The sequence below is a fragment of the Protobothrops mucrosquamatus genome, unplaced genomic scaffold, assembly GCF_001527695.2.
Source record: "Protobothrops mucrosquamatus isolate PMUCROS unplaced genomic scaffold, P.Mucros_1.0 scaffold326, whole genome shotgun sequence".
NCBI classification, from domain to species: domain Eukaryota; kingdom Metazoa; phylum Chordata; class Lepidosauria; order Squamata; family Viperidae; genus Protobothrops; species Protobothrops mucrosquamatus.
In genome coordinates this window covers 415,917-430,759 of record NW_015386665.1, presented here as the reverse complement: position 1 = coordinate 430,759, position 14,843 = coordinate 415,917, and the positions used below count along the sequence as shown (strand labels likewise).

The window sequence follows — 14,843 nt, the reverse complement described above, 5'->3', positions numbered from 1 at the left end:
ATAAACAGAATAAAATTTAACAAGAAATAATGTAAAGTTCAGCATCTGGGTAGGAAAAATGTATAGCACAAATATTGAGTGGTAATACCTGGTTTGGCAGTAGTATATGTGTAAAGAAACTGGGTTTCTTCGTCAGCCACTTGTTAAACACAAGCCAGCCGTGTGATGCAGCTCAAAAAAAGATAGATGCTCCTTTGGGTACGTACATTATCATCAAAGCATAGAACTCATTTAAGAGATCAGAATTGCTCCATCTGTCCAGTTCTGGGCACCACAGTTCAAAAAGCACAGTGAGAAAACAGAGCAAGTTCAAGAAGGGCCACAAAGATAGTGAAAGTTTTAGAAACCAATCTCCATGAGAAATTTTTAAAGGATCTCGGTATAAAATTCAACTGAGTGGAGCTATGGTATCAAATATCTGAATGGTTGTCATATAGAAAAGGGTGCGGATGTATTATCTGTGGCCCAAAGGGCAAACCAAAACCAGAGAGTTAAAAATACAAGGAAATTCACTATAGTTATCGGGACTAATTTCCTGGTAGTACAAACTGTCAACCTGTGAAACAGGCTGCCACGTGAGTTTGAAGACCTGAAACAGCTGAATGATTATCTTTCAGGGATTCTGTAGTGGATCAACTATGGAACTAAGACATTCCATGGTGAATATAATGCTATGTGCTGTGTTTTAGCTAAGGACAGATGCTGATTTGTATGAATCTCTTGGGGAAATGATGGAATATTCATCTATCAACAAATAAATTTAACAAAACTAGACATTTGTAATCTCTCCTTTAGCCAGATAGATTCTCAGAATGGCCTGCAAAGCAATAAGTCAAAGCTGAAAAATCAAAAAGGAGAGAACGAAGAGGATGGAAAAGAAAACAAGAATGTTTGGGAGCTAATATGCAATTTATTACTGATAGTAGAATGACCAGCTGGAATGCAAAAATAATTCAGTAATAACTATAAAGTAACGAGAAGTTGCTGCTCTTATCCAAACAAATTGGCATGGAAATGGCTAAGAGAAGAAAATTTCACATTTCTGGTCTCTTTAGTAGCTGAAGTAATGGTATAGTTCTGCTTCCTGTTTTTCTTTCTGGTATAACTTGTTGATGGCTGTTGTGTCATCATTAGTGGCAAGGTAACAGTTGATAATGGTAGTAAACAGTCCTGTTTATGTAGGATATAAGGGTGATAGGCAAGACAGACTTTTCTGTCTTTATCAAAAAGATATATCTTGGGCTAACTTATCAGTAAGATAAAAAGCTCAGGAAACTAAAGAAAAACTGCATGTATTTTGGGTAGTAATAGCTAAGAATGCAAATGATTTGCAAGCTCTACTAATAAAAGTCAAGGAACACAATGAAAAAAAATAGGAATTAGATTAAACATAAAGAAGACCAAACTAATAAAAGCAGGTGCAACAACCAGCTTTAGAAACTGTCAGTGAAAATATTGAAATAGTGGATAGTTTCTGCCTTTTAGGATCAGCTACCAACATTAAAAATTACCTAGCAATGAAAAAATGTGATGCAGATTAAAGTAGCAAACAAGGACTTGGAAGAGATACTCAGATGCAGTGATGTGTTCATATCTACAAAGATGAAAATTATACAGGCAGTAAGTGAAGGTAGGACTTCGACAAAGCAGGATAAAGTTTTGACATTTTTGAACTTTGTTGTTCAAAATCCTGAGAATATTTTGGATAGACAAAATAACAAACTAAGGGGATCATCAAACAAATCAACGCAGAGTTCTTCCCTGAGGCATCACTAACCAGGTTCAAATTAAAGGTCTTTTATGAAGACCTATGTCTCTGAAGAAGTGTCTACCACAGGAAAAGTGGAAGGAAAGAGAAGAAGAGAACAACCTTTTAGGTGATAGATGGTCCATTAACAATAGTCACAGATGTTCCATTGGAAGAAATGTAGAATCAGGTTGGAGACAAATCATCATGGAGAAAATCTATCTTTGTAGTCACTATGAGTCAATACTGACTTGATAGCATATAACAGTGGTGGCGAACCTATGGCACGGGTGCCAGAGGCGGCACTCAGCGCCCTCTCTGTGGGCACGCGCCCCGTCGCCCCAGTCCTAGACCTTCAGCTGGGTTTTATAAAACCTTTTCACTTTAGGCCTCCGCCACCGTGTGCAAAAAAAAAAAAGTTCAGTCAATTTCAACTTCTCGCGGAAAAAAAAAGATCTTGCAAAGTTGGAATTGATTGATTGAACTTTTTAGTCCCACCCAGTCTGCCGTTACCACCGCAGCCACGCCCACCCAATGGGCCACGCCCACCCAATGGGCCACACCCACCCGGCACTCGACGATCCATAAGTGGGATTTGGGTTGCAGTTTGGGCACTCGGTCTCTAAAAGGTTCGCCATCACTGGCATATAAATCAAACCTATTGGGTAACACTAGCCAACATAGACATGTTTTAAAATTTATTTCTTATAGATTATTCAGAAAAAGTGTAATAGAGCAGACCAGTAGCACTTCCTTGATCTTTAATCTAACCCGTTTTTCTTATTTGGCAGTTAAGCTATTAAATAACAGTTGAGTAGAATTACAAATATTCCTATAAAATGAAGAATCTTCACATACAAGCTATACTGAGTATATATTAAAAATATGGATTAAAAGGCTATTCTAATTAGCTGGCAGGTACATTTCATAATGCACATATTTTCAGAAGTACTTAAAAGTTATGATGACAGATATGTATTTGTCCTGTCAGAAAAAAATAATATTTTCCCTTTATAGAATGATTTCACTAATTCACATTTAATTAAAATTAGTTTTCAGTCACAGTTTTTATACTATTTACTTTGCAATGATGCACAGTTACACTTGTTATCTACTTTAGTGCATATATTATATCTACCCTATATGAAAAATGTTGAAATTGTGTCTTTGCTTTCATTTCCTACCTGTTTCCACTAGAGGGTGCAAATTCTTTTTTTAAACTTCTGATATCCTGAAATAGTGTACTATGAATAAATTTGTAAAGAAAATGTAGCAGCTGTAAACAATTGATGGTAATTTAATAATTATATGTTTGAATTTCAGATTATTTATTTTTGGATCCTATGAGAGAGAAATAAATATTCACTGCACAATTGAATTAAGTGACAAATTTTGGGAAGACAAAGAAAGGAGTTTCATCAAGACGGTAAACCATATTTTCCATAATTTCAGTTTCATACAACAGTGATATTTGGTATATTATATGTAATACAATGTACTATATAATATGTAACATGCTATATTTGATACATAATATTACAGTATGAACTTTAAATGTTCCCAGTGTAAATTTGGCCCATTATCTCTTAGACCAGTCACTTCCTACAAAGAAGATTCCTTTTATGCTTTCTGTAGATTTATGTACCTATTGCTTTATGTACCTATTCCCCTTGGGATCAGAGTCAACTATTCTCTCTCAGCCCAGCCTACCTCACATGATTGTTGTGGGGAAAGTAGGAGGACAGAACATTAGGTATGCTGCCTTGACGTAAAAAAAAAAAAAAGGTAGGGTATAAATTAAATTAAATAACATTACTTGAACAATGGGCAGTATCCTGGGGTGGGGGTGGGGAAAGCAGTGGTTTTCCATCCTGTTTAATGGCTGTTCCAAACTTTCTTAGGAAGGTTTTTTTTTTTTGTATATAATTTTTATAACTGATTTTGGTCTTTACTGTGATCCCTATCTTTGCGAATAAGTTTTTTCCCCAGTTGCTGCCACTGATGGTATAAGATTGTCAACACTCACTCTGAGAGTAAGATGCATAGTATCTAAATCAAACGAATAAATAAAGACATGACATTGTTTCTTTTTGAGAACCATAACTTGATGTAGCATTTTCTTTTTCTTCAGCCCATGTAATAATTGTATACTTTTGAACAGTAGGTGGCAGTATTGCTATATTTTATGCATTAGTGAATCAAAGTAACAGGGAAGGAAGACTACCTGAATTAAGATTTTAAACTTATTCTTAGTACATCTTCCACAATATCACTGCCCTTGACAGAAAACACCAATTGGAAACCCTATTTTATCCTGTCACTTAACTGATATTTCTGTTCATGTAAGCAAAATTAAATAAGTAATTTGAGTTGGATACCAATTGTATGCCAAACAAGAATTTTAGCAGACGAAGTCTTAATGTTGCCATCGCTTTCACTGGAGCAAGGAATATTGAACTTGTCATCAGTTGTAACCCCAGTCATTTTAAAGAAGTCTGTTCTTGATTCTTATCCCATTTTTTGATTACATGAGTAATGAACTTCAGGTGATTCCCACTTAATCTCAGAAAGGCCTGTTTGAAGCAAGGCTCTTGAACTATTCTCATCAGAGCAAGAAAGATTTTTTCATCATAACTTTTTTGATATGCTCCCCATATACTGTAAATATTTGATACTTTTACAAATAAGCTTTCATAGGAAATAAAGAGGGAACATTGATTCTCTTATGCTAAAACGCATTCAGACATATTTCCTACATGGCCCAAACTAAACTAGAATTCCTTTTTCAGAAATCTTTATTTGATTATTCTAAAGAAAAGTGAGCAACTTCATTGTGTTAAAAAAAATATAAAAATCAAATCTAGCTTTCAGAATGCTAAACTTGCCCAAAGCATTTATTTCTCTTTACAGGGTAAATGGTTCTATAATCACATTTCTTCAATTAGAAAATTGTGTAATGAATCACGTAGAGATCATAATGACTGCCACCTGGAATCTATTTTAAAACACCATTTTATACTGCTGCCAAAGCTTATATTACTTTCTTCATCCTTGTAAGATGGCATCATAGTGTCCAACTATACAATTTCCTAAGTGTTCAGTGGAAATCATTTCTTGCATGGGGCTTTGATGGTCAATGCAGGATTCAATTGATATTATACAGTAGGATCGAAGGCGTTGAGACTGCAAAGCATTTAAGGTCCGAATTTTGGAAAAGATAAATTTTGTTTTCCATACTTTCAGACTTCACTGGCCATATATCCTTGCTTTGGTCAGTAACTGGATTAAGGAATTTCAGAAATCACTTTTTCTTTACACTCAACTTGCTAGTTATTATTAAACCCATTGAAATTGTAATAGGAAGTATTTTTTAAAAAGGGATTCATTAAACCAGACACCAGGACATATTACATTGAAGCATAAATTGCTGTATTGACACCAGAGGAAGCAAAGATCACCCTAAAGAAGGGAAAAGTCCCCTTTTGTAGATTTTTACAGACAATAAAATGCATGTGATTGGCTAGAGCAATAAAAACATTTCATTGGATATAAATACATCACGTGCCTGATGAGGTCACTGAGGTCCTTAGGGTATGAGGTAATGGGGCAGGACTAAGACAATGAAATTTTGAAAGAACAAAGAAACAATTATTCCATAAATGGACTTTCTTTCTAAGGCAATAAATACTTCTTTTGCTTTGCCAGAGCTCTGCTCTCCTCAGTAACTTTTCCCAGGTTATCAGCATTCCTTTTTACTTCTGGAAATCTTACATTATAGTATAATCCTTTAGTTAAAAATACTGGGTAAATCTATTTATTGGGTAAACTGAGCCTTTCATAATATTAATTTGGATCAACTCAGCCTTAGATTTTTTTAAAAAAATAAAACATTTTGTAAAATTAAAAATGAATTTCCAGAATTATTCTTAGAAGTTTATTTAATACAAGCATTTCTGAGTAGTTCTATTTTTCCATATTGCCTTGCTGTTTCTGAGATTCTACAATGACTGGATGTTATAGAGGAACAAACTGTGGCTTCTATGCAAATAATTTTTTGTTAAAAGATAGTTGAAGGACATCGATACTGTTTTTTTATTTTACCTCAGGAGTAATGAATTTGAATGTCCTATCCTGATAAAGGAATGGGAGGTTGTTTTAAATAACATGAAATTAATTTCTTATGGTCTGAAAATGAGATTAAACAAAAACATGTTTCATGCACTTTGGGTACCTTTGTGAATGTTTCATAATATTGGTTGTTATCACCAAGATACAGCTTGAAAATTAGCTCATGGTTTGGACATGTTCTATCATTGCCACATTTGGAGATGATATCAGTAAGATTGTTAATAAGACTGTGCATGGATGTGGTCCTCTTAGCTATATCTCTGTCAAGATCTGTGAAATTTTCAGACATAGCAGTTGGCTAAAGGAGCTTTATAATGTAGAACTCCCCACTAAATTACAGTGGTGGATTGTTAATGTGTATCATTGTTTGAATTAGTTTTGTATGTTACAGAGGAGTGAATTTAAAAAAAAACCTCAGTTTTTTATTTTTCTGTTTATAATATAATTTTTTCTCTTTTCTTCTCTTATGTTTCTCTTATTTTAAGACTACATTATATTGTTAATGGTTATGATTTAAAATATAGGTAGTCCTCGAGTTACGAGTGTAATGGAGCCTGCCCATTCCATTCGTAACTCGAAAACTTGTAGAGTGAATCTCGTCAAACAAGATCACTCCCTTGCTCATTAAAACGCACAGGGCTTGTTAAGCGAACATGAGGTGTCTCAAGGTGGGGAAGGCCATGGAGGGCCTAGTGATGGAACAAGACCCCAAGGCCTCCCTGACTCACTAAGATACCGCATGCTTCCCCCTTCCTTCCTGCCTTGCTGGACTCACCTGGAAAAGATCTGTCTCCTCTCTGCCATGGTTCCTGCTGCCACCCAGATCTGAGGCCGGGGGATGTTTCTGCAGCCCCTCCACAGCCTGATCTGGGTTCCAGTGGCATTTTCCAGACCACTGCTGCCCGGATCTCTGGCTGATGAATTCTTCCGCGCCCCCCCACGGCCCGATCTGGCCTGGAAAACGCCTCTGGAGCCCGAATCAGGTTGCGGTGGGCGTGGAAGCGTTCGGTGGCCACAGATCTGGGCAGCAACACCCTTAAAAAGGCCTCCGGAGCCCCAATCCAGCCTCCGGAGGCACATGGAAGCGTCCCCCGCCTTCAGTTCTGTTCTCTGTTGCAGAGAACAGAGGCCTAAAATACCATGAGATGACGGAAGATCAGTAGTGTGAGATCTCACTCCACTGATCTTGCGTGATCCTGCGTTACTTTAGGCCTCTATTCTCTGTGAACGCACTGAAAGTCTGGAGCAGCCAAAAAAGCGAAGGATCTCGATCTTTGCAGGATGGGTATTGAAGGCCTGGTGCTTATGGAGACCCGGGGCAGGTTTGGGGAGGGAGGGAATAACTGGGGTGAATGTTGCAGAGCCACTGTGGTCGCTCATAAGGACGAACGACTGCCGTGCTGCAATATTCATAATTTCGGGACTTGCTCGTAAGCACCGGGGGGGGCTCATCACGTAACTTTGAACAAGCATTAAGTGAACGCTTGTTCACTTAATGCTTGTAATTTGGGGATTACCTGTATGCTAATTAGTTTGATATATTTTTTTAGAAAGAATGAAAATTAAGGGGGGAAATGCCAAGAAAGAAAATGATAGATGAAAGTAATTCTGGAAGTTAGGTTAGAACTTACTCTTCAAAAATATCTTGTATAAAGATGCTTCTTTCAGTAGAGCAGTTTTTAGTTTCAGTCTAGAAAGTCCTCTCCCGAGTCAAGAAACCGTCCTCCATCTTTAAACAAATTCATAAGTTTGCCAGAGCACAATCTACATTTTCTGGTAATCCTTTTGCAACATCCTTTTACTGCCTCAGCTGTAAGTGAATGAATCCTTGAAATAATGGAGAAAAGCATAGTAAAATGTCACTTCCTACATTTCTTTAATCTAACAAAAATTAAAGACCCAGTTTGAGCATTTGAATGTAGTGAAAAGCATTGATTACTTAGTTCTAGTTCAATTTACGGGGGAGGGGGCCCGACAATTTTTGCTCTGCTAAAAATGAAATATATATTTTGAACAATTCTTGGTTCTCAGAAAACTGAAGAACTGGTGAATAAATAGATACTGATGTGAGTTTTACACCTCAGATTTGCTAATGGTTTAATCCAAAAGTTTTTGGCTACAATAAAATGCTTCTATATAATTTCAATAACCATTATTACCAAGTTGAATTTTATATTTCATGCTAATCAGGTAAGTATCCTTATTATATACTTTTCATTTTAATAATTTATTTATTTCCCTGTTTCTCTATTTGACCCTTTATTATTGATTTTTAGCATATGCTGCTGAAAAAATTTGAAGTACAGTATTTGATAGAGAGCAAAAGTTAAAGTCTGTAGTTTGGGAACATCTAATGAATATCATATTGACGGGAAAAAACCCTATCATCACCATATTGGTGATACCTTGTCTAATGGAATTTCAGCATTGCTAAACTTTAAGCTGCATATCTAACACATTCACATTTTGTGTAATTCACTGAAATCAATAAATTGCAGTCAAGATAATGTTAACGGCAAACCTGGAGTAGAAATCCTTTTTGTCAGATACCAATTGTTTAAAAATGTCGGGATCTGTTCAGTAATTTCATATAAAGATTTAAATGTTTAGAGATATAGAGAGTAACAACTTTTATCTTGTGCATTCAAGCTCCTTGCGAAAAATACTAGCCCACTTTGGGTTGGCATTTTTATTTTTTATTTTATTAGTGAAGATAAGTTAGACAGCTTAGTCACAGCAATGAATGGTGGTGACACTTTAATCTTATCACATTACCTACAGTATATCGGTACATAATTGATTGTAAAAGGAGATTCGGGATTATTAAACCAATCCAATATATTGCTTCAAATGTCAGTTGACAATATGTGCATATCTGTTTCAAGCACATTTGTAATTTTGTGTCTCTGGTTCAATATAAGCTGATGATATTTTTGCATAAACAGTAACATGTTTGCTATATAATTTCAGTGTGCTTCCCCGCCCCCCTTTTCATGGCTATGTTTTGTCTAGATCAGGAGCTATACACTATTCCATTTGCATTTCTTTCCCTCTAATATTCTTGTTCAATGTATCTGCCTTGTAACTACTGTTAGTAACAAAGTCACCGGAAATGAGGGCAAAGCCTCTTTGCTTCTCTTTCCTGACAGAAAGTAGATGGGTCTTCCAGTGAGTCCATAAGACTCTCAATTTTAAACATAAAATCAGAGGACTTCCCTTGACCACCGTGTTAGGAACTTAATCTACACTGATTGGCAACTATTCTCCATAGTTCAGACTAAAGTATTTCCTAGATCACCTTGATGATGATGATGATGGTGGTGGTGGTGGTGGTGGTGGTGGTGATATCCATTCAGCCGTGCCATGTCCGACTCTTGGCGATTCTATAGGCCAGATCTCTCCACATCTTCCAATCTTATACTATTTCTTTAAGTTTTTCTATGCTCTGACTGGTGGCAGCTTTGATGGTGTCCAGCCATCATGTTCTTTGGTGGCCTTGTTTCCTTTTTCTGCTAACTCTTCTAAACATAATTGCTTTTTCCAGTGATGATCTATATACAAAGCAAATGAGATGGGAACTCAGCAGGAAGTATTGGAGATGCTCCCTACCTTTGTTATGGATATTCCATTTCTATTTTGTATTTGTATTTTTGGTTAGAAGTAATTGGTTAGAAGTAACAACGTGAACTTAATAAACTAGGGTTGTTAAACTGCAAATAAATCTAGTAATCTGCATGCTGTCATTTATCTTTATTTCATATTGGATATGAAGACTTAAGGGATTGTACTTAAATATGCAAATATCCAAATATGCAAATTGTACCCAATCATTTTTAATAATGCTAGAGCCTGTACAATTGTGATTAAGGGGTTAGATTAAGGTGCTGGACGAGTTCAGATTCCTTCTCCATTGTTTACTTTGGGCCAATCTGTATCTGCCTAACAGATCTCACCAATTTATTTTGAGAATAAAATGAAGAATGTTGCGAGAGGACAGGCTGCCTAGAAAATGGCCAGCACATATGCAGCTGTTGTCCTGCCTCTTTAAACCTTTCCCAGCCAGCACAGCAACATTAGCTATAAAAGTTGTGCTGAGAAATAGTATTGCTGTGTAGGAGGTGTAGGTGGAAATAAAATAGCCTGAAGCAGCTAGAAATACGGACTTTTTTCCAGTAATAGAACTCACAAGGAGAAGTAATTTGAGGAGCAGTAGTAGGAAGTGTGGTAGCAGTGGGGAAGAGTGGAGAAGTGGTGAGCAGTGAGTAAGTTATATGTATGTTCCCTAGGGACATGTGTTGTTGGGATGGTTGTCTTGTGTTTTGGAGTCCACTGACTTGTGTATACTTAAAAACAAACTCTACATGGACTGAATAATAATAATACTAACACCCCAGACTTGTCGATAAGAAAGATAAAAAAGTGTGGATAGTAGATGTGGCTGTGCCTGGAGACAGCAGAATAGAAAAGAAAGAACTGGAGAAGATAACAAAGTACAAAGACCTACAAATAGAAATAGAATTCCTGTGGCAAAGGCAAGCAAGGGTAGTACCAATAGTAATAGGCACCTTGGGTGAAATCCCAAAACAACTTGGAGCACCACTTGGACACCATCGGCATTGACAAATTGACAAATTCACCATCAGTCAGTTGCAAAAGGCAGCTTTACAGGAAGCACCTTCCATATCTGTAACACCATCAAATATCCAGATCTACCCATCCCAGGGTAAGGAATCGAAAGGTAGACAAAAATGCTAAACCCAGTCTGAACATCTGGCTGACTGTGCAATGATCAATAATTATAATAATGCAATACCAGGTGATTGTGATTTGCAAATTGAAATTGAGCAATCATGGAGGAAGAAATCAATGGTTGTACCAATAGTAATAGGAGCCCTTGGAGCAATACCCAAAGGGCTGCCTAGATACATGTAAATTTGGAACTTATTAGACCTGAATATCCTGACTTTGCACAACCCCCTCCCCCTACTCGGAATTACCTATATACTAGATGCTACCTTAACAGCTCTTAGGTCCTTGCTCAGGACTTGAACTGTTAAGTTTTTCCCAGTCCCAGACTGAATTGAATTGAGGATTAACCATAATAATAATAATAATGATAATGATAATAATAAGCAAAGATAGTACCAATAGTAATAGGTGCCTTGGGTGCAATCCCAAAACAACTGGAGCACCACTTGAACACCATTGGCATTGACAAATTCGCTATTAGTCAATTGCAAAAGGCAGCCTTACTAGGAACTGCTTCCATCCTGCAACGATATCTGTAAAACCATCAAACATCCACATCTGCCTATCCCAGGTCCTGGGTAAGGACTCGATAGGTAGACAAAATGCCAAATCCAGTCTGAACATCTGGCTGACTGTACGATGATCCATAATAATAATAATATTGAACATTTTTGTAGGAAAAAATATCAGGGTTTGAAGTACACAATTAAAATCACTTGTAAGTTGCTGCTTCATGCCTCATGAGAAGAAAATGCATAGTTTCCTGGGTTGTTCCTGAGAGCTTAACCACTAATTTATAAAAATTCTGATGAAATGTCATTTTTTGAAAAGGCATTAATTTCATTCTTAAAAGACCTTAAATCTTCACATGTGATATTAATGTTAAATTTATCCGTGTCTTAGAAACAAGTATATGACATCTTATTTTAAGAACTCATGTCTCATTTGAAGTAATGGTGAATTAATAATGTGTGAGCCTTTGTTAAATGCCTCATATGGTTAGCAATTTACTGTGCTTACTAAAGTCTGCCATTTCACTTGTTAATCCTGTCAAACAAGAACTGAGATTAAGAGAAAGAAACTGCCTTTTTGAAAATGTCATTTTTTTATGAAAAAGAAATCTTTTAAAAGTCAATATTTGTAAATATTCTGGGGATAGTTTTGAAACTTGGGGGAGGGGTTATGTAACATATAATCCTTTATATAAATTTGAAGTTGATCTGTTTTTTCAGTCTGAGTATTAAATTATTATTATTATTATTTATTGAATTTATATACCGCCCTATCTCCCTTACGGGACTCAGGGCGGTGAACAGGCGATAATAAAAACCACAATAAATATACACAAATTTCTGTCTAAAATCAAATTAAATAACAGGCCTGCTCTAAAAATACCCCATACAAAACCCCCACTAAAACATAATCAAACTACGCCAGGCCGGCCGCACGGTCATCTTGACTCCAATGATTGTAGTAGCTGTATTCTGTTATTTGTATTTTTTCTGCCACAACAGCAGTATATACTAGACGATCCATGCCTCATTGGATCATCTTTTCAGAGATATTTCTTTACCTAAGAGAGAAACAGAATGACCATTGGAGGCCAAAAAAGCAATGGGAATAGGAGAAACTTCTGACTTCCTGCTGGATTGCCCATTGAGTTTCCTTGTGAGAACCTGGTGGGGAGCATCAGCAATCTCTTCCTTCCCTCCCTCCCTCCCTCAACATGCATTGTCCTCCTGCTTAACATCTACATGAAACCTCTGGGTGATGTCATCTGCAAGTGTGGGGTCCGGTGCCATAAGTATGCTGATTGATACCTAGTTATATATTTTGACCTCAGGCTGGCCAAGTGAGGATGTCAAGGTTCTGTCCCAGTGCCTGGAGGCTTTGTGGGACTGATCAGGGAGAAACCAGTTCTAAGTCAATCCTACCAAGATTTAAAGGCTGTGGCAGTTAAGACCACCCAAATCCAGGAATTATCTTTACTTCTCTGGGTGAGTTACTTCTCCAGTCAGAAGAGTGTGCAACTTGGGGATTCTCTTGGACTTGCAGCTCTTGCTAGAAGGACAGGTGGCAGTTATGGCCAAGAAGACCTTTACAGAGTTTCTCCTGGAGCACCAGTTATGGTCTTTCCTGCTTCATTTGACACTCACTGCAAACAGTCACTTGTCCTCTTGTCACATTGTGACTCGATTATCACAATGTGCTTTACATAAGGCTGTCCTTGAAGACCACTTGGAAGCTTCCACAGTTCTAGAATGCAGCAACCTGAGCAGTAATGGGCATGCTTCTGAATGCCCATATGACTCCTCTACTTCGTGGGTTGCATTGATTGACAGTCTTCTTCTGGGTGTGTTTCAAGGTGCTGGTTACCTATAAACCCCTATCTAGCATAGAGCACAACTATTTGAATGGAGCACCTGTCTTCCACTGTTTTTGCTTGTCCAGAGTGTTCTAACTGAATAAATGTACCGTATTTTCCGGCGTATAAGACGACTTTCTAAACCCTGAAAATCTTCTCAAAAGTCAGGGGTCGTCTTATACGCCCAGTCGTCTTATACGCCGGAAAATACGGCCGAGCCGGCCACATGTTTCCCCAGGCCAGGCCGGGTCGGGCTGGGCCGCAGTCATGGCTGGTGTGGTGGCCGGCGGGACCATCGCACCCCGGGAAGCCGAGCCAGCCATATGTCTCCCTAGGCCGGGCCGGGCGGCAGTCATGGCTGGGCTGGCGGCCAGCGGGGGCATCGCACCTCGGGAAGCCGAGCCGGCCACATCTCTCCCCGGGCCGGGCGGCAGTCAGGCATGAAGCTCGCCTGGCTGCCACAGGGCTCTCCGCCGCCCGGCCCCATCAGCGGCGCCTTCCTCGGCCGCTTTCGGGGAGCTGCCGCCGCCCTCGGTGCTGCAGGAGGAGACCTTGGGCTGCGAGGGCGGCAGGGCTGGTGGCGATCGGGACCCCCCCTCGTCCCCGCGGCGGCACTCCCCGTAGCAGCCGCGGCCGCCCATGGTGCACCCAGCCTTGGCACCCTCCTCTTGCGACAGCGAAGTGGCTGAGGATGCGGCGGGAGCGGCGGCCGGGTCAGGGGCGGCAGCGGTGACCCCGACGATGCTGCAGTGTCCGCTGCCGGAGCCGCTGCCTCCCCGCCCGTTCGGCTGAGGACGCAATGGGGGCGGCAGCCGGGAGCTGTTGCCTCCCGTCCTGCTCCCCCTCCCTGCCCGTTCGGCGCCGTCTGCCTTTCATTCTCTCTCTCTCTCCTAACCTGGAGGGAGAGAAAGAGAGAAAGAGAAGAGAAAGAGGAAAGAGAAAGAGAGAAAGAGGAAAGAGAGAGAGGAAAGAGAAAGAGGAAAGAAAGAGAAGAGAAAGAGAGAAAGAGAGAGGAAAGAGGGAAAGAGAAAGGAAAGAGAAAGAGAGGAAAGAGAAGAAAAAGAGGAAAGAGAGAAAGTTAGAGGAAAGAGAAAGGAAGAGAAAGAGACAGAGAAAGAAAGAGGAAAGAGAGAGAAAGTTAGAGGAAAGAGAAAGAGAAAGAGAAGAGAGAGGAAACAAAGAGGAAAGAAAGAGAAGAGAGAGGAAAGAGGAAAGAGAAAGAGATAAAGAGGGAGAAGAAAGGGGGAGAGGAAAGAGAAAAAGAGAGGAAAGGGAGAGAAGGAGAGGAAAGAGAGAGAAAGAGAGGAAAGAGAGAAAGAAAGAGAGGGAGAGGAAAGAGAAAATGAGGAAAGAGAAAAAAGATTGAGAAAAGAGAGGAAAGAGAGAAAGGAAAGAGGAAAGAGAGACAGAGAAAGAGAGAGGAAAGAGAGAAAGTTAGAGGAAAGAGGAAAGAGAAAGAAAGAAAGGAAAGAGAGAGGAAAGAGACAGAGAGAGAGACCCTTTTGACATCTAAAATGAAGATAACACTGCATATATCCTTTTTTACCTTTATTTTATATATACACACACAAACACACACACACACACACACATCATAAAGGTAAAAAAGGATATATGCAGTCTTATCTTCATTTTAGATATCAAAAGGGTTTTGCGGCTCCCAGTGTTTTGTTTTCGGTGGGAAACGTGTCCAAGTGGCTCTTTGAGTGTTTTGGGTTGCCTACCCCTGATATAGGCCAAACTCTATATTTTAACTGAAAACGTTGGGGGTCGTCTTATACGCCCAGTCGTCTTATACGCCGGAAAATACGGTACTTTCATTCCCTTTGATTAAACAGTGTTACATTTCAAGAT

At 38.9% G+C, this 14,843-nt stretch overlaps 1 protein-coding gene across 1 annotated transcript in view; it reads left to right on the top strand.

The window, feature by feature from the left end:
- PDZD8 (PDZ domain containing 8) overlaps positions 1–14,843 on the top strand; it is a 41,125-nt gene that overhangs the window by 12,456 nt on the left and 13,826 nt on the right. The window contains exon 4 of the mRNA XM_029284008.1: positions 3,071–3,173. Within this exon, the coding sequence (XP_029139841.1) occupies positions 3,071–3,173 (103 nt within the window). The remainder of the gene's footprint in view (positions 1–3,070; positions 3,174–14,843) is intronic.